This window comes from Myiozetetes cayanensis, unplaced genomic scaffold (assembly GCF_022539395.1).
Source record: "Myiozetetes cayanensis isolate MyiCay16 unplaced genomic scaffold, myiCay2020 scf31, whole genome shotgun sequence".
In the NCBI taxonomy this organism is placed as follows: domain Eukaryota; kingdom Metazoa; phylum Chordata; class Aves; order Passeriformes; family Tyrannidae; genus Myiozetetes; species Myiozetetes cayanensis.
The window spans coordinates 500,774-525,840 of NW_026087533.1; the positions used below are offsets into that span (position 1 = coordinate 500,774).

A 25,067-nucleotide genomic window follows, 5' to 3' on the forward strand; every position below is an offset into this window, starting at 1 on the left:
CCCGCCACTGGCCCCCAGTGCCGGAACCCGGACAGAGCTGAGCGGGGCAGTGCTGGGAACAGGGACAGGGACTGGGACAGGGACAGGGACAGGGACTGGGACAGGGACAGGGACAGAGCTGAACCGGGGCAGTGCTGGGAACGGGGACAGGGACAGGGACAGGGACAGGGACAGAGCTGAACCGGGGCAGTGCTGGGAACAGGGACAGGGACAGGGACAGGGACAGAGCTGAGCCGGGGCAGTGCTGGGAACAGGGAGAGGGACAGGGACAGAGCTGAGCGGGGCAGTGCTGGGAACAGGGACAGGGACAGGGAAAGGGACAGGGACAGAGCTGAACCGGGGCAGTGCTGGGGACGGGGACAGGGACAGAGCTGAGCGGGGCAGTGCTGGGAACGGGGACAGGGACAGGGACAGGGACAGGGACAGAGCTGAACCGGGGCAGTGCTGGGAACAGGGACAGGGACAGGGACAGAGCTGAACCGGGGCAGTGCTGGGAACAGGGACAGGGACAGGGACAGAGCTGAGCCGGGGCAGTGCTGGGAACAGGGACAGGGACAGGGACAGAGCTGAGCCGGGCAGTGTTGGGAACAGGGACAGGGACAGAGCTGAGCCGGGGCAGTGCTGGGAACAGGGACAGGGACAGAGCTGAGCCGGGCAGTGTTGGGAACAGGGACAGGGACAGAGATGAGCTGGGCAGTGCTGGGAACAGGGAGAGGGACAGGGACAGAGCTGAGCGGGGCAGTGCTGGGAACAGGGACAGGGACAGAGCTGAGCCGGGCAGTGCTGGGAACAGGGAGAGGGACAGGGACAGAGCTGAGCCGGGCAGTGCTGGGAACAGGGACAGAGCTGAACCGGGGCAGTGCTGGGGACGGGGACAGGGACAGAGCTGAGGCGGGGCAGTGCTGGGAACAGGGACAGAGCTGAGCCAGGACCAGGGAAAAGCCTCAGTGCCCGCACGGCCACCACGGGCACCAAAGAACGCCCATCCCCCTGCCCGGCTCGCGGCTGGAGCCCCCCGAGTGCGTCCTGCGACCCTCGGATGGGCAGAACACCCACCTCGAGCCGGGCTCACCGCACAAGTCGGGGGGTGCCGATGGTGAGTTCTCACGCCCGGGAACAGCAGCCAAGGCTGTTAAAAACGGCGTCTGCAGCAGCTCTGCTGCTCCGATCAGTGAGGTGCAGAGGGGAGGGAGTCAGGCAGGTACAGCAACCCCGAGCCCAGAAACCTGGACCAGTGTCCTCAGCTCCAGTTTCCGGAGGACTAAGGCTAGAGGAAGGATGGAGTCTACAAATAATGCATCAGCTCCCTTTTAGGCTCAGTGAGGAGGAAAGTGCTCTCATTCTCACACAGCAGCGTGACACCCAAAGGACTCTGCCCTGCAGCAGCCAGGCACAGACCAGCAGGCTCTGCCCTTTCTGAGGAATACTTTAAAAAAGGAGCAGAACAAATTGCTTTCAAGTCAGATTTTACTGTACAGGCTTAGCAAAGGCTCCAAGTTCTAGCAACAGGCAAATAGGCAAAGCTGATCCAACACTGCTCTGGGACATGAGATTAATTTTTCTGGGATCAGCTACCATACAGGACTCTGCACAGCAGTATTGTGTGTGTCCTCGTGAAAGGAATTACGTGTTTTCACCTACGAATCAGGACCACTGAACTAAAGCTGCAGACACCACTGTGCTGATGGAAAGTCTTCTACTCTGCTTACAGAGGGAACTGCAAACCCATCTGTGCCAGTATCTGAAGTGCAAGAGAAAGGAGCTCTGACAGAGGCTTTTAAAAGTGTTTATTGATGATTATTAGACGGAATGATGGCGCAATAGTGCAAACCACTGTGCAATTGGGAGAACGCTCCCCTCCCAGCTTTCACATTTACTTTATTATAGAGGAGACATGGAATAAAGATAAATACAAAATGGGTCAGTATGCTGCATTTACCACACTCCCTTGGGCTTTGGACAGATTACGGTTCCCTCAGTGCATGTCAGTTCAGAGCTACACAAAGTGGGGAGTGGCTGCTGTGTTCTGCCCAGCTCTGTGAGCTGGAACCAGCAATCTTTTTCATTTGCACACACATCCTCAGTCTGAAAATCCTAGCACCTCACCCAGCCAGTTTCTGTTTCATAAAGAATGGAAAATACCAGACGATCACAAGCCACACATAACATTTACTGACACTACAAACGTGCTTCAGAAGTACTTCTTCAGAAGCAAGGTTTCTGCTAAGACTCATCTAACTTGCTAGCTTGTAAACTTAGGTGCCCACTTCCTCACCTCTGTGTGATTTTCTTCCTGGAAGCTTCTAAAAACAATTGGGAGTAGCAGCTAAACTTTGTATACCTAGTGCTTGAGAGTCAGCATTGGAAGAGATTTATTTGTCTGCTAATAAACAACCAGATAGTTTGTCTAAGGAAGCTGCATTGTTAGACTGTAAGTCAAAGAACATTCTGTCCTCAAATGATGCATTTTGGGAAAAACCAACCCACAACCACACTCGAAAAAGTAAACAACACAGTTACAAGTCTCAAGGCTAAACAGACCAGCACGCAGTGGTTCCAAGCATCATCCACACAAACTCTCCTTGCCTCTGGAATCTGTAACATCATCTTTCTCTTCAAGAGCATCTAGAACCACAGCCACTTGGAGACAATAAAACCATGGGGCAGATACTGGAGACTTTAGAAACTCCTGGATTTATGTGATGTGACTTGGTGGTGTGCTGTCTTTGAATGTCATTCTCATTCCAGTCCAACAAAGTGACCTACATACACAAAATGTTACAGTTGTGCCACTTGTCAAAAACAAGACATCTCCAATTATTGATCTCACTTCAGCATACAGTTGGGACAGGGAATAATACAATACAGAAAGCAAAACCACAAGGTTTTAGTTACATAAAACAATATAATTTGTATATAAACTGATAAATACTGTCTCCATGGTTCACTAATTCCAAATACTAGTTATCTGCACATTAGTTGCTAATATCTATTACTAGAAGTAGTTCCAGCTCGTGCTCTCAGGGTGGGCAATTCATCTCCGAGACCTGTCAGCTCGTTGGTTCTGAGAGAAGAAAATCTCAGCAGTGAGACTGGGTTCCATGGGAAGATTTCATTTTCTTGTCCCCCAGATAATCAATCCTATGATTAGACAGGCCACAGCGAGGCCAAACATCAGGATACAGATCTTCTTACGGGATTTCTTCTAATAAAAGAAGAAAAAAAAAGCCACTGACACCAGAACAGCTGACAAGAGGAAAAAGCAAGGCAACCATTCCTGTTACTAACTTTGGTGAACCAGAGCACTTGGCACCCACAGTTACTCAAGAGAAGTAACCAATGTAGTCTGAACAGTTTTACATGTTCCTTAAACTGCATGATTCAACAGATCAATGTTTTTAGTTTTAGGAGTGCAATGGTCAAAGAGATGCATTAAAGTCAAAATGTGACACGTTTTGCTTCTCTTAAGGAAAATACAAGCCCCAGAGAAAGCCAAACCTTTCCAGCTATTGAGGTTTCTCAGGTAAGCCTAATCAACCTCCCAAGCAGTTCTCTGATGCAATCTCCCGTTGGTGACTTAAGCTTGGTGTTGCATTTCTACAGTTTGAATGATTTCACATAGAGTTACTGTACTTGGATTTTGCAGCTTTTGCTCACTTTATTCATCACAGGAAACTACAGTCAACCCACACACACCAAATATTTTTAACTTAGCATCTAAGGATTTGAAGGTAGTTCTATATAACCACTTCCTTCTCCATCCAGAAAAAACACATCTAAAATATGTTCAATAGCTCCCGAACTTAAATTTATGAACACCCCAAAACTTTGTAAAGGAAGCCATGGAGAGAGAAAATACCATTAAATGCTGCCACATGGTCAAAGCTACTTTTCTTCCTTGCACTAAATAGCGCTGGAGTTTTATTGCTTTCCAGTACCTCCCACTTAACAGCTTGGAAGAGTGCAATATTTCTCTTGTGTGGAAGTCTGAAGTCCCAGCAGTGACTAAGCAGAACCCTTACTCCCTCACAGAACCTGGGCCTTCAGGGACAAGGGTGATGAAAGGAACCTACAGAAAACATTGGCTGTAACACGAGAGCCACTGCAAGAGACCTGGTGGGACAGGCAGGACAGACCATGGCAGAGAAACTCAGCAGAAGGAAAGGAGAGCTGCAGATCCTAGTCACCAGAAGTTTCCCAAGTCTGGGCATGGATTTTTGCATGCCAGTGTCTTGGCTGATATGTTTACAAGTTGGATACAACATAAGAATTTGTTCTTGTTTGTTCTGCTACCTCCTAAGAACAACAAAGACAGGTAAACACTTAGTCTTGCAGAGCACATTTATATGAAGGGACAGATCGTCTCCTCTGAAGTAAAGGTGAATTTCCATACTGTGTTTTTGACTAAAATGCTTTGTATTATATTCTTTGCAGCCAATTTTGAATGAGTGCCAGCTTGCACAAGCTGGTTTTAATAACTTGTTTGGTGTGCTGCAGGCCTCAGTATGTGTCTTGCTCTGCCTGTTCCATTATTGCTCAACTATACACTGACAATAAAACAAGCACACAGAATTTACCTGATAATAGGCAGCTCTCTGTAACTGCTCACTGGCTCTTTCCACATGAACTTCCGCACTTTCCACATTTGCCTCTATGCTATCTATGGAAAAAAACAAGAGAAGTCACTGTAAAATATTTCATGGCTTCAGTGTTTAAAAATTATAACCAGAAATACAATACTTTTAATGCAAAATACTGGAAAATTTAAACTATATAGGCAAAACTTGTAAGTGAACTAAGAAGAAACTTCTTATTATCCAAATGCACTTACCAATCATATCTCCTTGGTCATGAATCATCATGGCTAAATCCTTAAATATCTGATTGACATCCAAAATGTCTGCCTGAAGACAACAGTTTAACAAGTTACATCAAACACTGGGTACAATTTTTCTAATCCTCACTCAGTACCTCTTCTGAGCATTGCTCAAAAGGTCAGAATAGACAGCAGCATTCACTGACTGAGGTGGCTTGAAGTTACTGTCTGTGCAACCTGGGATTAACCCAAGGGCCTACAATACTCCTGCTACTGAGTATTTGTTTCATGCCACTCGCAATTAACCCAGTATGGAACTGAGATGATCACTGTAACATGAGTTGCTCTGGCCATGTCTGAAGGACCACCAGTCTACACCGAAGGCAAATATATCTCCTTCAGCAGGAGCAGCGAGATTGATCTTGGCATCAATCCTCTCTACAAGGAACTCTGGTCCTCCACATTCAGCTCTCCTCAGCCCATCCCATTAGTTAGCACTGCACTCCTTTGATTTATCTCCCAACACTGTTAACTGGGCAGGATCTACTGGTCACCTCTAATTGCCTGATTGCAGTTTCTCTTTCTTTAATGAGTTCAAGGTCCTGTTCAGTTATTGCCACATCTTCTTCCTGAGACTGCATTTGATTCCAATCTTCACCACTGCAAAGAGAGGGAAAGACAGAATGACTCTCTCTGACTATAGGTATGTCCACACTGCATTTGTAGCAAAGCACCAGTGAGTTAAAGTTGAAGAGTTTCCTACGGAACAACCCCCAGGTTCTTGGCCCTTGCATTGTGCACAGGGACAGGACTAATTTGTGACAATGGTCACAAACTGGAACAATTGAAAAAAGGGACAGATCAGGCAAAGTGAAGAAATTGGAAAGCAGTTACATAGAACTCTCTGTGACAGTTATCTACAGCATTTAGAGAAGAAACCTGCTTACTTCAGTTCTGCTTTTTTTTAATACTTGTACCTTCCTTCCTTCTTACCATTTCCCCAAAAGGAAGAAATCAGGGTAAACATTGGTAGAGAGCAGCCTGCAAGCACATTATCAGAACAAAAGGACACCTGACAAGCATCTGACAAAGATTCTTACTTGCTATCTGGCATTGGGGATAAGATTTAAGTGTTTTAGTATTTTAATTCATTAGTCTAGTAAGAACTTCAAATTAAATTACACACCAAAAGAGATGTTAAAACCCAGTAACTCTGCATCCCAGTCTACCTCTCTCCTGATGAGCTGGTTCTTCACAACTGCTGCAGAAGTTACACCAGTTATAGTGGAGCCAGCACCTATAACACAAGGCCATCTCTATGTTCAGCTTAGAAAGTTTTTCAAGGGCAACAACTCCATCTTTTCAACAGAGAAGTGTGCCAGGAAGCACTATTCCCTTCCAGTGTTTGGAATATAACACTAATTAGTAAATTTTAAAGCCTCAAAGTGCCTAAAGAAATGAAGGTAAACTACATGAGTAGGTCACGTAGCTGACCATTCCAGCAATTCAGCTCTGATGTGACTGCAGGGTTTGCAGATCTTTAAAGCAGAAGTTTCTGGCATGTAGCACACAGGAAGAGCTTTGAATGTGCAATAGCTGCTGAGTGCCACCATCTCTCACTGGGCTAAGAGGCTCTGCATGAACAGGTACCTGTCTGGGTCCCACTGCTTTAGTGTGCAAGGCCTTCCAAGTCACCCCGGCCCCTGCATAACTGAACAGCCTGGGGCTTCACTCACACTCTGGGGGAGAGCCCAGGGCTATTGAAGGGATACACAACAGGCAGCTGAGCAGATGAAGGGCAGTTTGCAGGGGGAGGATGTACAGCTGAGACAGGTTAGCAAAGTCTCTTGACTCAGAAAGTGAAAGGATTTACCCAGACAGATTTCAGCCCAGCTGACACAGTAACCACAGACACTTCTGGAGGGTCCCTGCTTCTCTTTGCCACACTGGAGAGTTGATGTAACATTTTACAAAGCTATCTACCATGCAGGCACACTGTTACTGCAGAAGCAACACAACTGTCTGACAGGTGACAGTAACGCTGTCTTGTTGTGCATGTTCTAGGATTACATTGTCAGTGCATAATGTCCAGGGCTTCTGAATTTTAGGCAGCCTAATATGCTACTCTGCATGTATCTAACTGGGCTGCTGGAGAACACCCAAACCCATGAAATAAACATGCTGCTCTCTGTGGAAAGTGTCACAGTGAGTGAAACCCTGTCTAGTAATCTTGTGCTTACAGGCCAGAAGACCAGGAGCTCCAGCTGCCACATCCTATGGACAGTACAATTCCCCTCAGGGTAGTAATCACACTATCAATATTTAAGGAAGATAAAATACTGTCACATGCAGTTAATTTTCTACATTGTATATTACATGTGGTGTAGTAATTGCTTTTCAACTCTTTTTGCTTTGCATTCAGCCAGCAGAGTCTGGCCCGAGTTACAGTAACAGATCTTACCATAAAAACTTCAGTTATATGTAGTGAAAACCTCAAGAGTACAAGAAGTTATTACCTATCAAATGAAACAAGCTGTTCTTCCCTGAATCGTTCATCAGCCTGGAAGAGATAAATGACTCATTAGTCTCATAGACTACCAGGACCACTCACAACATCACCAGCAGCATCTTGAAGACCAAAGCACATACTGTTCAGAGAGTTCTTGGAGAATCCCACTGTCACTGCAGATTTAACTTTCAGATTTCAGATTCAAGTTAGGTAAGATTACATTTAGCTTCATATTCACATTTAATTTTTTACATTCACATCATCTCTGCAAATCAGAGGCAACTGAATGACCAAAACCAGCCAGTCCATGTCCTTGGATCAGTTGTCAATGTTTGTCACTTCCTTTCCCAACACAAAGCAAAAAATTTAGAGCATAATCCAACAGATGTGTTCCCTTGCAGACATTAAGAAGGCAGAGCTAACACAAGGCCCCAAGGCAAGAGGAGGGAAATGCCTTCATTGGCCCCTTTATTATGAATTCTTAGTAGCCACAGGGGTTGTCAAAACATAACAGGGTAAAGGTTTGAACACACATTGGAGATATTAGCAGGACAGAAGCTATAAGAATACAAAGCACCACAGTGTGAGATTTAAGTTGTAATTTAAGGTGTGGTAAGCTTCCATTTGAACTCTTAAATTTTACAGCCTAGGGCTGACACCAAGGGGAGAGCAGCCTGCAATACTTTGCTGTTCACTGCACTTTGACTCCCCATCTCATCCTCCACTGCAACTACCAGGATTCCTTCCCTCCTCTATATCGACAAGGAGCACACTGAAACAAGAGATTCCTTACAACATCTGCAATGGTAAAACCAATACACTGAGGACTCAGCTGCACTCAGTGAGGTGCCAGCAGACAGACAAGAGGTTGGAAGGCAAGTGCAAGATGTCTCAGAAGACTCATTGTTCCCAAATTCCCACGAATACTCACAGAGATCCGGGAGCCAGCTCTCGCCCTTGCCACGGTCTCCTTTTCCTTCTCTGACACTCTCCTCTGAACTGCCTGGAAGTTATTTAAGGCCGCGGAGAAGTCATTCATTAATCGTTCTTTCTGAAGCCTCTGTTGGCGCTGAGGAATTGAAACACAAACAAGTGTTCAGACGTTCTCATTCATCAGAAAGTGACTGTCAGGCTCTCAAAAACCCACTGTAATAATAACAGTGAATACTTGCATTCAGTGATCTTTTGGTTCCAACAGTCTGGGGCACTGGAGAGAACACAAAGCCCACCAGGTTTTAATTCCTATTGCAAACACTCCACGCCTTGCCCACTGCAGGTCAGTTTTGTGCAACAAAGTTCTCCAATTTCAATATGGTTCCAAGTCTGGAGTAGAGAGGTCTTCTACACCTTTACTTCTATTCAAATCACATTCCAATAATCCACCACATTTAATTATGAACCTTTTGGTTATCTACAACTCTTTTAGCCTCCATTCCTCTACTCAGCCAACTTCATAGTACTTCTTACCACACTACTGAGTTCTTACCAGAGCTAATGACAACACCCACTGCCCCAGTCTCCTGTCTCACCCAGCCACGCCACACTAGAAGCCTGTTGTTATTAGATCAGATAATGTCCTTAGTCCTGATAACCATTTCAGTTTATGTTTTCTCCAAATACATTGCAATAATGCTTTCCATCCTCAATTTACAGTGTCAACTTGTTTAGCTTCCACAGAACATGTCCTTTGAGTTTGTGATATCCCAGAGATGGGAAACAAGTAGTTGTGGAAAAGCTTGTCCCAAGAACACTCAGCACTAGGTCAGTCCTTATGTTTTCTGATAGAGAGATTTGCAACACTGGCTCAAACTGTGGGCTTTCCAGGGCTGTAATCCTGCACTGAGCTTGTATCAATTCAACACTCAGTTCAAGGAAATAAATCTTTTCAATTATATTTTTTTCTGTAATAAGCCACTAGAGCATCCTCATAACACACTACAGCTTCCACCTGAGCCCTCTGAAGCAACAACCCTTGTGCCAGAGCAGACCCTCAGCATTCTGTGCTCCAGGTCCTGCAGATTTTGACTGAATTTTCCCTGGGCTGCATTCAGTGAGATGCACATGACAGGATTTTGTTCACCACGGGAAGATTAACAGAAAAATATTTGCTGAACAAGCCAGCAAAACATGGCCACGCTTCCAACTAGCATCTAAACCTTTAAATACAGAAAGAGGCCAAAACAACATCTGCTGACCCACATCCCCAGATCATCCCACAACAGCATCTCAAAAGCACGTACTGGCAGATTAACATGAACAGCACAGGACTGTCCCTCCCCTTTCCCATAGGGAGGTAAGAGATAAAATCATAATCTTTGCCTTGTTATAGTTTGCTTTATCCAAATATGAGCAAGGTGAGTCAGCTTCTCCCCTTCCCCCACTAATAAATCACATGCAAGGGAAAGCTTTCTGGCATGATCACATTTCATACTGACAGGCAGTTTGCTCTGAGCTCTTATCCTAAAACACTGCCTTGCACCACCAGGTACTTTGTAAACAAGATTATTTTTGAGAAATTTACTCAGAAAACCAGAATTGCATACTAAGCTCTCCCTGAACATTTCAGGTCTCTTATTCTCATGTTAGAAACTTTACTACTTATTTGCCCTGGGGAACAGTGTTTTCCCAGTGTCATATAGGCAGCCAGGGTGCAGCCAGTTTAATGAGTTTCCCTACTTCACTTCAGCTGTGCCAGTTCAGGCTCTGGGAGGTTGTGGTCCATGCTAATTTCACAAAATGAGTGATCTAGAAATATGCCCAGAAAATTCTGCCTGCCTACCTGTTCAGAAGCAGACAGGGGGAGTGGCAGAGACCCCAACTCCTTGAGATATTCATTGGTCTCTTTGGCAAGGCGGTTTGCAGAGTGCTGCAGCTGTTGTCTGAAATAAAAGTTCAAAAGCATTTACACAAGTTCTACCTAAAAAGCAGTCTCTGAGCATTTTAGTGTCCAAAATGATGACTAAATAAGGGTTCTGAGATCACACAGCTTTACAGTGGTTTTTTTTAAAACCTAAAGGATCAGAGATGTATGTTTAGTTTCTCACATCAACTTGACTCTGGACTACGTTTTTTTAAAAAATATTCAAATAATTTCTGTGCTCCCTGCTAACTAGTGTAATTCAGTGGTTTTAGAAATAAATTTTTTTCCAATGGCATAAGAAAGAAACAACTTTGTTCAGTGAACATAATCCCTCTCTTAGGGTGAATTCCTTGTGGTACCAATTAGTAATTAACTGTTTACTTAACAACCGCCAACTCCATAGTACAGGGACTCTGAAATATTAAATTCTTCCTTCTTGTGAAAAATAATGGTCAGAAAGAGGAATGACACATCTTCTACTTCAGGAATTGCAAGGCTTTCCCTTGAGCCTTTATGTTTTCCAACCACGTTACAATTTGAAGTTTATTTACACAAAGTGCCTAATCTACAAAAACTACACTGTAAACCAGGATGACACAAAATACTGAACAAAGAAACGATTTCTTTTGCATTCAATGGGTACAAGATGCTAAAAGAAAGTCACATACTCCACCAATAGATATGTAAATCGAGGCATTCAGGCTCCTTTATTGTCCAAGCTGTATATGTGAGCTGAATAAACCGTCCATGCCTTTTGGTATTAAGTTTGTATGGTAGCTGACAATTTGTGGGGTGCAGCCACTCTGACCTCAAAGGGGAGAGATTAAGACACTTCTACAGTGACATTAAATGGAAAAGCATTTGTTTGGTCACCAGTGATTAGTTCTTTAATCTAACGATTAAATAGAGATTGAGTCAACTGAGAAGCTCAAGGAAGCAAATCCCTTTCTCTCCTAACTGGGCTCTGATCTCATCCTTCAAACGTGGTGTATGCGCCTTCCACCACAAGTCATGAACTTATCCAAAAAATCAGCTACTATAAAAACCAGGGAAGTTGTGCAGAGAGTCAAGGTACAGTCGCATGAAGAGAGAACAGAAGAACCGACTTTGTTTTCTTTGATGACCCCCTGGAAATTATTCTTTTTATAACTTGTTATTTATGCTCTATGAATTTGTGAAAGATGCACAGACACAGAGAGTCCATGTTCAGTCTCTCCAGGAGTCAGTTTGGACTACACCTGTTTAAACATCTTCTACTTTGTCTCCCACTGGTACATCATTCTTCTGAAATTACATGTGACATTTTGGCTGCCATATAGGATTGTTAATCTTTCTACTGCCTAAATCCATCTGTACTACAAGCTACTCTTTCACCATAATTATGGGGATTAATTGATGTTTTTCCTTACCGGTCTCATGTGAGGACCAAGTACCTGCTATGGCATTCATTTCTTCTAAGCCACAAGTGAAGCTACGGTGGTCACTCCTCAGAGGACAGCCAATGCTAATGCATGGCTAAGGTACTACTACTTTTTAAATAAACTATAGAAAAGCTATATAGAAGAACAATATAGAACCATCCCCATCCAGCAGTTTGGAATGGCTTCATCAGAGTTCTGCAGAAACACTTTAATTTGTCCAGTAAACTACTTAATGTAGCTGCTCATTTTGGGTTGGTAGGACTGTACTAAATGTATCTCATAAAGCATTTCCCCACAGCAAGTAACCCAGTTCCTCTAAGAATACAGAGAGAAATCAAAGAGGACCTATACCAGTGTTTGCTCATTTAATACTTACAAGTTCTCCTGAAGCTTGCTGGAATCCTGCTTTGTTCCCAGCTGGCTCATCAAATTCTTTATCTGAGCAGCTGAAGATAAAGAGATCACAAGATGAGTTAGTAAGACAAGTTCTAATGTATTTTATTCCTTCTTGAATGTATTCTTTCAGCTTTAAAAGGATTTATTTCAATGTTTGACTTAACTCAAGCTAGTAAGACAACACTTACATTCTTTGCTTTAAATATATATAAGAGGATGGGGCCCAACTCTTCCCAGTGGTGCCCAGTGACAGGACACAGGGCAACAGGCACAACTGAAACACAGGAATTTCCATCTAAACATGAGGAAAAACTCCTTAGCTGTGAGGGTGTCAGAGTCCTGGAACAGGCTGCCCAGAGAGGCTGTGGAATCTCCTTCCCTGGAGATATTTGAGCCCTGCCTGGATGCCACCCTGCACAACCTGCTCTGGGGGAACCTGCTTTAGCAGGGGTTGGAGCAGATGAACTCCAGAGGTCCCTTCCAACCCCAACTGTTCTGGGATTCTGTGAAATGCAAAGTGTATATTAAACATCCCTACCCAGACATGATTCAGCCTAACAAACTTTCAGATAAGAAAATGGTAGTGAGGCACAGATAGCTCCACAGACTTGTCTTCAGGGTAAAACACTGTGCTCTCCTCTTCCTCGACCTTTTTAGACCAACCAACAGAACTGACTGCTTCTATCAGCCTTGCCATTTCTGGATTTTAGGCTCTCACTGCTGCAGAACAGCTTCACTATGCTGCATTACCACTTTTACATATCTTTAAATTACTTAAATTATTACAACTCTGTTTAAAAAAAAAAAACAACAACCAAGGATTGGTATCAGTTTCCCAAAATACCCAACCAAGCTCTAATTTTTCTACTCATGATAGGCCAAACCTTTCACAATACTGGCACAACCTTTCAAGAACAGCAGATAGCAATGTGCACTTCACAGGTGGCCTTCATCAATTTGAAATCATGTTGTAGTGCAAGTTCAAGACCACCTTCTCCCCATCTCTTGTGTTTTTCCACTATTTTCCTTGTGTAGGCACAAAACCACACAATGAATCACATCAAACCATTGACTTACCTAAAAGACAAGTACCATTTTCTCTCCCCACTCCCTCTACCTTAGAATACTTTTTTGACAGAACAAGAAGCTGATCTACTTTACTCTGCAGCAGCACAGTTTTTATCATTACTGAAGTGCTGAGCTCAGCACTCACAACAGCAGCACAAAGATTGATCAGCTCAAATCGATCATGAAATCATATGTTATCACATCACCACTGAGAGGCAAGACCAAGGAGGGTCACCCTAATACAGTTCCATAGACAGCTGTACTGAATTACCCTGTGAGTTTAACAAGAGAATTCTTCCAATTCAGTGACATCCTCCTGCATAACTTCTGCTTTCAGCCTGGAGCCTCTGCACTGGATTAAATGTGTTGCTGGAGAAACATCAGATCCCTATAACAGCCTCTTCTTTTCAAGTGATGTCCAGTGGCTTATAAGAAGGGCAGCTCAGCTACAGCTGCAATATGAGCTAATCAGCAATAAGCCAGTAATTAGCTTTTGCATCCAGAGGGTATTCTCACTGAGAATTCCAGACTTCTATTAGGTCATACAATGAGGAGTTGGCAACTCCTTATACTCCAAGCTTGGCTTCCAGCAAGCAAGACTGCACATATTTCACAGCTCTGTCAGACACAGGAAGGTCAGAAAAATTCATAGTCAGGCTGGTGACAAACAGCACGGGGACAGCACTGTGTATGAGGATGTCGAGGACTTGGCAAATGGCACTTGTGCCATAATGTCCAGACACCCTGGGACTTATTTTTCTCCACTGGGGGAAGTTCTTGCACAGTTCTATTTCCAGTCCAGGCAATGTGCTGTTTGTCCTGCCCTGAGCCAGGTTCAGCAGTTTGCTTTGCTTGGTTTATCTCAGCCGACAGCAACACACAGTCTACAAAAAACGAGAGGAAAGTGTCTGGGAAACCAAAAGAAGGGGCTGCAGCTCTTTATTCTTTGGACAGTGGGTATGCACCACCACAGAGAGCCCCCTCAGTCAACAGTTTTCAGTCACCAAGGCTTTTTAATTCCATGTACTGACTATCTGACAGTTAAGATTACTTAAAACTCTTCAATCTCTGCCCTAGCTGCAGAACTCTTACAATAGCTGAGCACACAACAGTTTTGCCAGCTCAGGCCACCAGTTTTCTGTACATTGTGTGTGAAATGCTCACTCTACAGAGATTTTCGAAAGGAGTGTATAACACTCAGTGGTGCCTACTGTTTGTCTGCTCTTTTCCTGAGGGAATGAAAGGAGAAATGAGGACAGCCTTAAGGCTTCAATGTATCTTTCTCTCCTAGGTCTGAATGGAAAGCTTTTATATTATGTGTAATGAAGTTAACTACTGTAACGTTAAGTCAGATGTTCTGAGAGTTCCCACCCACCTCGATAAGACTGTAAGGCTATTTGTTTTATTTCAGATGGGCAGTGTGTGGAGATAGGATGGCTGCGGGTCATAAGACAGCAAAGCCTGTCCTATGAGAGAGAGAAGCTGAGCTGCTTAGAACAGGAGGCTCACTGAAGTCCCAAGGAAAGGAGGAGTGTGAAGAAGGGGAAAAAAAAATGGAAAAAACCCAGCCAAGCCATGTTGTTTGGTGAGCTTTGCAGCAGTTCAGCTATGCCTATACTAAGAGGAAATGAACATGACTGACCAAAGCAGTTTCAGTGATATTAATAGTTTTGTATAACCAGAGAATTCACCAACTTTCTGAGGAACCAACATGTTCCACTGACCTTGCCCCTAAAAACTTGCACGGCTACTCGAACAATTAATGTCCCATTCAGCAAAGGCTGTATCCTTAGGAAGGCTTGCACCAAGGGCTCTTTGGAAGTGACTCCTTCAACGAGCGGCATCGCAGCGGTGAGCACCGAGATTTCTACGATGAGCTCGCAATACCGATAACTTTCTCTAGTGACAACCCCGCGGCCAAGGAGCGGCACCGCCAGGTCCGCAGGGACACCCCAAGGGAGCAGCACCCCGGCACGGCAGCGGCGCCGGTTCCTCGGGTTCCCGCTGCCCCTCCCTGGGGCCGGCCGGGTGCCGGTGCCCCCGGGGACAGGGGCTCAGAGAGCGGGGCTGGGGAACACCCGGGGAACCCCCGGGGGAGCCGGGCCCCAGCCGGGCCCGCCTGCCCCGGGCACCCCCGCCCGGCACCGCCCCAGGAGACTCCGCCGCGCCGGCCCCCGCCGCGCCCCCGGCTCCCCGCACTCACTGTACTGCGCGATGCGCTGCACGTTGGCGCTGCATGTCTGGACGATGGCGCCGAAGTCCCGCGGCGGGCCGGGCGCGGAGCCCCGCGGCTCCAGCGGCCCCAGCGACATGGCCGGGCCGAGCGAGCGCGGCCGCCCCGCCGCCAGCACCGCCCGCGCCTGCGCGCACCCCGCGCCTGCGCCATGGCGGGCGGGGCTGAGGGCAGGGCGGAGGGGAGAGAGGGAAGGAGTGAGGGGCGGAGGGATGGAGTCGTTGAGTCCCAGGGAGCGCAGGAGTCACTGAGTCACAGGGAGAGCAGGAGTCATTGAGTCACAGGGAGCGCAGGAGCCCTTCGGCATCCTCCAGTCCCACCGCCCGCCCGGCGCTGCTGCTGTGACCCCTGAGCCGCTGCCCCGCATCACCCAGCGCCTCGCGAGCCCCTCCAGGGACGGTGACTCCGCCGCCTCCCCGGGCAGCCCCTGCCCGTGCCTGACCACCCCAGCTGTGACAACATGTTTGTAATAGCTCGGTCTCCCCTGTCTTAGCTTAGGGCCATTTCCTCTGGTGCTCTCACGGCAGAACAGACCGGCCCCCCCTCACCCCAGCCTCGTGTCAGGGGTTGTGGAGGGCGATGAGGTCCCCCCTGAGCCTCCCCCACAGCAAACAAACCCAGCTCCCTCAGCCCTTCCTCATAAGACTCGTTTTTCTAGACCTTTCCCGAGCCTTGTTGCCCTTCCCTGGACTCGCTCCAGCCCCTCAGTGTCCCTTTTGAAATGAAGGGCCCAGAAGTGAACTGGAGGTGCCTCAGCAGTGCCCGGTACAGGGGATCAGTCGCTCCCATCCTCAGTGCAGGCAGATCAGCCCAGCCCAGGGGGAGGGCGGTGTGGCAGCCGGTAAAAATGCTTTCAAATAATGCTTTCAAATCAAGAGTAAAGAAGCTTAAGTGAACAATCCATTTCTGCTCCCTGCTGCAGAAGTGGTAGTATTTTAAGTAACTAAAGTACATCTAATCTTTAAATAAAAAATCTGAGGTCATGCCATGTAGAAACTAAAGAAGTCAGTGTATATGTGATTAAAATATAGAGTGTAAATATTTCTTTGAGAAGTGCTTGATACAACAACAAACTTCTAATTCCAGAAGTGTCCACAACGGATCAAAATTATGGTAAATATGAAGCAGGGCCATGGATGAAACTGGTATAGAAGAGAAGAGAAGGCTCCAGGGTGACTTTGTTGTGGCCTTCCAGTGCCTAAAGAGGCTCCACGAGAACAGCAGAGGGACTTTGGACAAGGACATGGAGTGATAGGGCAGGAAGGAATGACCTCCCACTGCCAGAGGGCAGGGTTAGAAGGGATATTGGGAAAAAATTCTTCCCTGGGAGGGTGGGAAGGCCCTGGCACAGGTTGCCCAGAGAAGCTGTGGCTGCCCCTGGATCCCTGGAAGTGTCCAAGGCCAGGTTGGACGGGGCTTGGAGCAACCTGAGCTGGTGGAAGGTGTCCCTGCCCATGGCAGGGGGTGGAACAAGGTTCCTTCCAACCCAAACCATTCTGTGATTCTTTAAATAGATATTTATTCAACTTGATGCATGTGAGCAGTTTGTTGAAGTTGGTTTGACCTTGTTTGCTCGAAGCAGCCTGGAGGCAAATATTTGCAGGTCCCAAACTGTTAAAACACTTGTTCACAGTCATCAAATCTTTGGTGAGCACAAATAGGGCTTCTGACAAAGAAGGCCAGGAGTGGAGAGAGCACCATTTGTGACAGGAACTATTTTGAAATAGAATGTAGTAAATTCCAAAAAATAGTGCTACACATTTTAATGATGCACTGCTTTTTACTCTGTTTAAGACATTAACAAACTGGAACTTGCTTTTCAGCTTTATAAGTATTCTAGGAGAAATAACCCTCATCTCTCCAATATTATATTTCTGAAAAAGGCTTTGTAAAATAAACGGAAGTAAAGCAAACATATGGGGGTGTTGGACTGCAGGAGCAAGTAATTTGGACTCTTACGTACACTAAATAAGCAAACCATTGTCAGGAGATGAAAATATACTTCAAAGAAAAGAAGCAGCACTTTAAAAGGGTTTTCTTTGTCTCTTGACAGAAGGCTACAGTGAAAATCCAGATCCCTGTCTTGGTTGCATTGAATTCCTGTTCCCTGAGGATCTGTAATGAGGCTGGAGTTGTTTGGCTGCAGGTGGATGTACAGTATGTTCTCCTGGGTGAGCTGTTCCTGTGAAAGACTGTCCATGTTAGTGTGGCATTGTTTGTGGTGATAAAATCCCACACTCCCTCCCTTTGAAGAATAACAACACTCTCATCTGAGACAAGAGGAGATATTTTTCTTTCTCTTTTGTTCTGCGTTTTCAGTGTCAGCTCAGAAGAGGTGACAGACAACAAGCCAGTCACTTGAAGATGGACATGCTTTACTGTGGAAGTTTCTGGCCTGATAATTTACACACAACAATGTCTGGTTGAACAGCACCAGTGTCTTCTCTAGATGCTTTTGTGCCCTGGGAGTTGGGGTTTGATGAGGTTTTTTTGGGAAGACCAATAAAAGTGTTGATTCCAGGAAATGTCTGGGTCATGATTCATGCGCACATTGACTGACCCATGGGGGAGGAAGGGAGCTCAGCTCAATCTTCATGCTGGCTATTTCCCACTCTACACACATCCATCACCATCAGGCAAAACTGTTAAATTGCAAAATCAATCTGTGTTGTGTCCCCGGATCCCCCAGCTCCAGTTCTGTCCATCCCTGTGGAAAAAGTAAAGCTTGGTTGAAGGAAAAAAGTTTACAGTGGTTTTAAGTTGGGGAATTTATTCAGTGTTGGAAGAATCAATTCTTTAAATGCAGAATTGCCGGTGTCTTCTTTCTCACACTTCAGTGAAATGGGTCCAGCTAAAGAGAAATGAATCCTGCAGACCAAATGAGCAGTAGAAGAAGAATGACACCCAGATCACAGGGGTCACCTCTCAGGTGTAAGGCAGCTTGTGGCACACCCAGTGCAGGGTGATGTGCAAGTCTTTCATCTGTGCTCGCTGCTTCACAATCCCTTTGGGATTGCACCTGCGCTGCCCTTCTGCCGACGGACTCGGCAGTGGGAATCCATCCTGCTTTCCAGATGCACCTAAAAAGGATCTCCAGCCCTCCAAGAGAGGTTAGTCCTTTCTCAGTGGTGGATTTCTCCCCCAGGAAACTGTCATGGGGAGCTACAGAGGGTGACAGTGAGAGCAAAACATGTGAGGTGAGGAAGGATAGGTTGGATCACACACGCTGCCTGTGCTGCGTCACCATAACAGGAGTCACCAGCTTGCATGATGCTGGCATGGCTTTGGGGTCTTTCTTCTTCATCCGCTAAATCCAATCATGGAAGAAAACAACTAGCAGGTCCAGAGTGCCTGTAATGCCTGTTCATGACAGTCTTCAAAGAACTTCACAGAGATAAATCTAAGCTGGAGTGATCCCTGGAGAGGCAAACAGGATATGTCTGCTTGGTTGAATGCACTACAGACCTGTCAGTTCAAAGGAAGATTTGGAAGCACAGGCAAGAAAACTGCAAGTAAAGCAGCACTGTGGGTCACCACAATCCAGGGGATGCCTGGAAGGCTGGTGAGCTGCAGTTCTGCCTGCTGGTGTTGGTCTGAGACCACAGATGTGCATTCCTAGTGAACACAGCAATGTTTGGCAGGCAAGGAGGTGTTGAAAGCGTTGCCTGTCAGGATCAGTTCTTCTCTGGAGGTACTTTTGACATAATTGCCACTTACTGCTCCTAGTCAGCAGTGGGAAGCAGTGCACTGCCAGGTGGAAGTGCTCTCTGTCTGGTCATGGAGGCTGATCATGGAGAGCCCGAAATCTGAGAAATAAAGAATATTGGTGCTGGGAAGTCCTGGAAACCCCCTTAGGCATCATGCACTCACTCCTGCTTGGGTATGCTACCTGAGTATGAGCTGTGTTTCTGCTGTGTTTTCAAATGACATGCCCTATCTGTACCCCTCCGAGTTAGAGGATCCCCTGACCAGGCAGGATGAAAAGAGCAGCTCTGGAACTCTGCAGAACAGTTCCTCTCCAGGATCCCACACTTTGATAGCAGCCACAGATGCCAGGACACTGGTGATGACGTGCCTGATATGTGGTGCATGGTGGCACACAGGAGTGTCTCTGTCAAGCCATGGCAAAGACCTGACAAACTGCCTTAATTTCCTGTAGTGCCTCAGAATCCTTGGAAAGTCTAAACACAGGGCTTGGGAAGGAACTAACTTGTAGGCTGTGTGGACAACCCAGGAGATTGGAGCTGTCAGCAGAGCTGCCTGTGTACCAGACAGAGTCCTGTGCACTCGCTTCCCCTCCACCAGCCTCACGGTGTGGCTTGGAGAGATCTCTGTGTCCCTGCTGTGCTTACAGCAACAACCTGGCTCCACACCAGGCAGAAATTAAGCTGTGACTGATTTCAGGAGAGGCCACGACAGTGTTGATCAGGAAGGCAAAGGCTCTGAGGAACTGAGCATGTGAGTGAGATCATTTGGGCATTTTCCCACTCTTCAGGAAAAACTCCTTGCTCACTGGGCATTAATTTGCTATTTTATTTTCCAGTGATCAGGCACTATAATCAGAGACAGCCTGTGTGCTGGTGGGCTGCAAGGTGCTGAATGTCCTAAATAGTTTCAAAATAAGGCTAAAGGTTGTACCTGGCAACAGTAAACCAGGGACAAGGCTCAGATTTCCATAGTCAGCCAGTGAAAAGCAGGCAGTGATGTGATACAGTGGAACCAGGACAAGCCAAAAACATTTTCTTTCAAATCACAATTGACTGTTAAGGTCAGTGAAGTTCCTGGTACTGAGAAACCTTGCACGAACTGGACAACAACACTCTCTGTATCAGGGAGGTGGGAGATACCTGAGTGCCCGGGGCAGCGTGTGGTCCTGGTGCAGTGCACCTGTCTCTGCAGAGCTCCAGCCCTGGGGCTGGGAAGCAGGTAGGACAGTGAGCTGGAAAAACTGTCAACAGCAAGTTTTTGAGCAGCATCTTTATTTTGATTTGAACCAAGAACAAGGTGCTGTTTGATGGAAATTCAAACCAATTCATGTGATCGGCCAGTGGAACCCACTGCTGTGGGAAGTCACTGGGGGATGCTTAGCAAAATGATGGGATGACAACGAGAGCACGAGATAATCCCAGGGGGGCTTTCAGCACCTTTCAAAGGGCACTGTGCTGCACACATCGAAGCCCTGGCTCTCACAAGATGTGTCTCATGGCAAATCACTGCTGCTTCTGGCTGGAGCAGCTGGTTGTGGCTGCTGGTGCAGACAGAGCAGTGGACTTGGCAGACCTCAGACTTCCTGCTGTCAGACACTTTCTGACATGGTCAGTAGGTATCTGTATTGCCAGGTGATGCAGGATTTTGGGAGTCTGTAGAGCTTCTAGTGTGTGGCTGCAGAAGAGATTTTTGGAGAAGAATGCTCCTGGGTACAGCAGTGTGGGTTACTGAGCACTACATACCTCTGTCACCTCAGCACAGGGACAATGGTCACAAGGCTTTCTTGAAACATGGACTCAGCATCATGGACCAGACAGGAAACTGGAACAGAGTGGACATTAAAAGATTTGTCCAAGACCGCACAGAAAGTCTGTGGCAGAGGTGAAAAGGAAACTTGTGTCCTGTGAAGTTCTGATTTAGACAAAATACCAGTAATTTTCTGATAACAGGTGCATGAATTTGGTACTGTGTGACTGTAGTGGTGGGGCCATGCTACCAGTCCCTGGCACGTCCATCTTCCCCGGATCCAGGACACAGAAAGCATCAGAAAGCAATTGTTGAGTAGTTTGGGGTGGTGGAAGATCCCAATCATGAAGTGCTGGTGCAGGAACAGAGCCTGGGGCAGAGCCTGGTGGTCCATGACTGGCCATGCTCTAATGTATTTAGGAAACTTTCCTGTCTGCCCACTCAGATTCCTCTCTGGGAGTCACACTCGCACCTCCTGGGACACAAATGGAAGCAGCAAAATGGAACTTGGGGAGTTTGTGGGGCAGGAAAGGATTTTACAGAAGTGACAGCAATGGCTGAGAAGGGGATTCCCATGGCTGGTGTGCTTACTGTGTGTTCTTCTTCAAGTGAGGAGGAGGATTCCCAGGGTTCTGGCTCCTTGCTCCGTGATCTGAGGGTGCACACGTGAGGATGTCACAGCCATTACACACAGCCCACACATCCCCGTGTCTCTGGAGCAAACAGCATGGCTGCGGGAAGGACAGGGCCAGAACCCGCTTCTAAGGAGGGATCCCAGCAGTGAGAACCCCAGAGGCCCCCGCGCCTTGCACCCCTCACTCATCACCCCGCACTCAGCACTCATCACCCCGCATCCCGCACGCAGCTCCCAGGGCTCCACACCCATAACTCATCACCCCGCACCCCGCACGCAGCTCCCAGGGCTCCACACCCAACACTCATCACCCCATCCACCCCTGCACACGGCTCCCAGGGCTCCACCCAGCACTCATGACCCCGCACCCTTTGCGCAGCTCCCAGGGCTCCACACCCAACACTCATCACCCCGCATCCCGCATCCCGCACGCAGCTCCCAGGGCTCCACACCCATAACTCATCACCCCGCACCCCGCACGCAGCTCCCAGGGCTCCACACCCAACACTCATCACCCCGCATCCCGCACCCCGCACACGGCTCCCAGGGCTCCACACCCAGCACTCAGCACCCCGCACCCCGCACGCAGCTCCCAGGGCTCCACACCCAGCACTCATGACTCTGCACCCCGCACCCCGCACCCCGCACCCCGCACTCCGCTCCCGCCGCGCCGGGGCCGCGCTGGGCCGCGTTTCTCGCCTGGTGCCGCGAGGGGGCAGCAGCGCCCCGTGGGAGATCCCGGCTGATCCCGACTGGTCCCGGTTGATCCCGGCTGGCCCCGGTGGTCCCGGGTGCCAGGGACCCTTCCTGCCCTCGCTGGCTCTGTCAGCACCACGGCTGATTAGCGGTGCCCGTGCCAGGGCGTTGCTGTCACCACCGATGGCCCCCAGGCGATCAGTCCCCAGCACTTGAGCGTCCCTCCTCATTTGGGGGAGCCATGCAGGGATGGGCAGGACAAGCTGCTCTCACTCCATCCCTGCTCTCCTCGGCTTTACACGGGCTGCTCCAAAGAGCTGAGTTCAAGGCCCTGCTATGGAATTGAACCCAGCTATCTGCAGGGCTTTGCCTCCCCTCCACCCTACCAATGGCAAACCCCTCCTGTTCCACTTCCAGCACCTTTCCACTGGGCATCAGAGTAGTCCTGGATTCCTAGGGATGAAGACAACACAAAAGGTCAGGGTGTGCTTTCCAGCAAGTGCCAGCACTCCAGAGAGAGTTCTGAGAGCTACTTTGACTTTGAGTCCACAAAGAAGTTCCTGTGTGGCACTGCTGGGCTGAGCTGCCCAGTGCTCTAAGCAGAAGCTGGAGGCTCCCAGCTGTCTTGTTGCCAGTCTCACACTGGCAGAGAATTCACCTGTTTTTCACCTGGATACCATGTATTTTGGTTGGTGGTCCAGCTCAGGGGATTTGTGGAAGTGTGGTAATGTCCTTGAAGGAGAGGCTGTGCCCTCACACTGTGGGAGCTATTCCAGCACGCTCAATCCCTCTTGTTCTTCTGAGATCCTGAGTAACCCAGGTCAGCAGTGAAGAACTGAGGGCCCTGATTGCACATCCTGCATTAACAAGCTTGCCTTCTGCCTGGTGGACACGTCAAAACCGCCACAAACGTTTCTGTGGAGGACATGCCTCAGGGTCCCCTCCCTGCCTCCCTGCTGGCCAAGGGGACCCCAGCCATGCCCCGAGTGCTGGAGCTTGCTAAGCACATGGAGGCAGATGCAGGTTTTGCATGAGAAGATAAGGAGGGTTTTTTTCAGCTCTGAAAGCTGTTTATTCTTTACAGCCTACTGACACCGGAACGGAAAGGGCCTTTTCCTGAAACCGGCTATTTATAAACAGCCTGCGGTGCAGAGCCTTCCCTTGCAGGGGGGTAGGGACTTTTGCAGCTTTCTTTTCTCTGCCTTGAGCTCACCCAGAGATCGTTCAGAGAGGAGTGAATAGAGCAGGTCTTGCTGCCCATCTGCTGGGGGCACGCTCCAGTACCGACAGCTTGTAATAACTCTTTGGAGATACCAAACTCCAGTGAGCACCTAATTCAGCCCGAAACCCCTCGGCTGTGCAGTCAGTGCAGTTCACAGCCCTGGATTCTTCCAAAGGCTTTGCAGGAGAAATTGGTTATTTGTGGCAGTCATGCCTTTAATGTGTAACACAGCTGTGCTGGTCCCCGTGGTGTACGGGCAGGAATCAGCAGCACTCGGAGCCATATCTTTCCAAGCTGTTGAACAGTGCAGTGTTCACTGCATGCACACACTAGAGCTGGGATTTGGCTGCTCCAAGATGTATAAAAGAATAAAAGACAGCACTGGAACCTTGACTATCTTTGCTTCCCTATTGTGAGTCAGCACAGGGGGGCAGCTGGGACAGCCACAAACCCACAGCTCAAACACAGAGAACAAATTTATTTCCGTTACCTCGCTATCCCAGGGATCCCCGAAGCAACACCCAGGCAGAGGTACACAAACTGTCCATGCTGGAGGAAGGTTGATCTGCTGCTCATGCTGCTTTATCAAGGGTTATTTTCAGCTGCAAGGTCACTTGGGCACTTGCAATCCTCCTCACCAGTCTTCTGCTTTTAACTCATTCCTCCCAACACCTGTCAAAGGAGAGAAATTGGAACCTTCAAATCTCATCTCCATGAAAGGCCTTTCTTCATATTTTAGCCAGTTGAATCGTGTTGAGATGCTGGGTAACACTGCCTCCCTCCCCTCATCTTGCCCTGGCAGGCCAGTGGCTCTGTGGGCAGCTCCTCTTTCTTCAGGGACACTGGGATCTTCTTTTGAACCCTGCCAGAAACTCTGAGGAAGCTAGGGTTAGGTTTAGTTGTTAAAGCTGCTGTTTCTTCCCTGTTCTAGCTGTGCCCACTCTGCAAACCAGGTTTGCTCTTGGCAGTGCTCACAGTACAGCACAGCATCATCACCCAGATTTTTCCACCTAGGGATGTGGTGACTTTTGGTTGTGGCTCTGGTGCAGAAGGCCAGTGTGCCTGGCAAAACCTTTGGCACAGGAGTTTGGCCAAGAATGAAAGAATTTAATTAAATATTTAAATTAAACCCTCTGTCCCCTTCTGTGGTTTGTCTTGTGCTGTTGGGGAAAGGCAGAGGTGCAGAGGGATGGGGAGGGCATGAGGAGACACACAGCTCTCCAGTGTGCAGGGAGAGCCAGATTTCCATGGGGCTCTGCACACCAAGCACAGCTGAGGCAGTGAGGGTGGACCAGGGCTCGGAGCCAACAGCGTGGGAGATCAGAGAACTGTTGAACTGAGGTCTCTTCACCTCTGGGTATTTCAGTGGTCATGAGCGGGTCATGAATGTTTGTAGCAGGCTGAACTTGCAGAATTCCCTGGAAATGTGAACTCAGTGATATTTTTGGCAAATCTGGAAAGGAAATAATCATCCAGCCAGAGGCTGCAGGATGCAGCACAGCCCTTGCACACGGAAAGGTCCCACTGCCTCTGAGGTGCACACATACAACTGACACAAGACTTGGCTGACTTGTCAAAACTTTCCTCAGCTCACTACGATGCCTTGCAATCAACTGACTTTTGTATTTACAGTTGAAACAGGAAAAGCAGGACTTGGTCCATACCTTGGTGTAGCAACTATGAAGCAACTGAACGGCAGACTGTGACCAGCATCTGAAAATCAGGAGTGTTGTAATGTGCCATGAACAGCTAAGTGCC

The 25,067-nt window shown here is 47.7% G+C and overlaps 1 protein-coding gene across 1 annotated transcript; it reads right to left on the bottom strand.

Moving 5' to 3' along the window:
• Positions 1-1,770: 1,770 nt before the first annotated feature.
• STX12 (syntaxin 12) lies at positions 1,771-15,425 on the bottom strand. Its single transcript, XM_050326234.1, has 9 exons — positions 15,274-15,425; positions 11,983-12,052; positions 10,105-10,204; positions 8,257-8,394; positions 7,333-7,376; positions 5,371-5,476; positions 4,832-4,904; positions 4,578-4,660; positions 1,771-3,205 (listed from the first exon to the last, which is right to left on the bottom strand). The coding sequence occupies exons 1-9, from the start codon at positions 15,380-15,382 to the stop codon at positions 3,113-3,115; spliced, it is 816 nt and encodes a 271-aa protein (XP_050182191.1). The 5' UTR covers positions 15,383-15,425; the 3' UTR covers positions 1,771-3,112.
• Between the last annotated feature and the right edge of the window lie 9,642 nt (positions 15,426-25,067).

Bases quoted from the DNA above. Each gene is read 5' to 3' on its own strand.
- STX12 (XM_050326234.1), bottom strand. From the start codon at position 15,382: ATGTCGCTGGGGCCGCTGGAGCCGCGGGGCTCCGCGCCCGGCCCGCCG. The intron at 5,477-7,332 runs GTAATAACTTCT...CTCTCTTTGCAG, and splicing joins CAGCTTGTTTCATTTGATAG to TGGTGAAGATTGGAATCAAA. The intron at 4,905-5,370 runs GTGACCAGTAGA...TGTTGTCTTCAG, and splicing joins CTGCAATCAGGCAATTAGAG to GCAGACATTTTGGATGTCAA.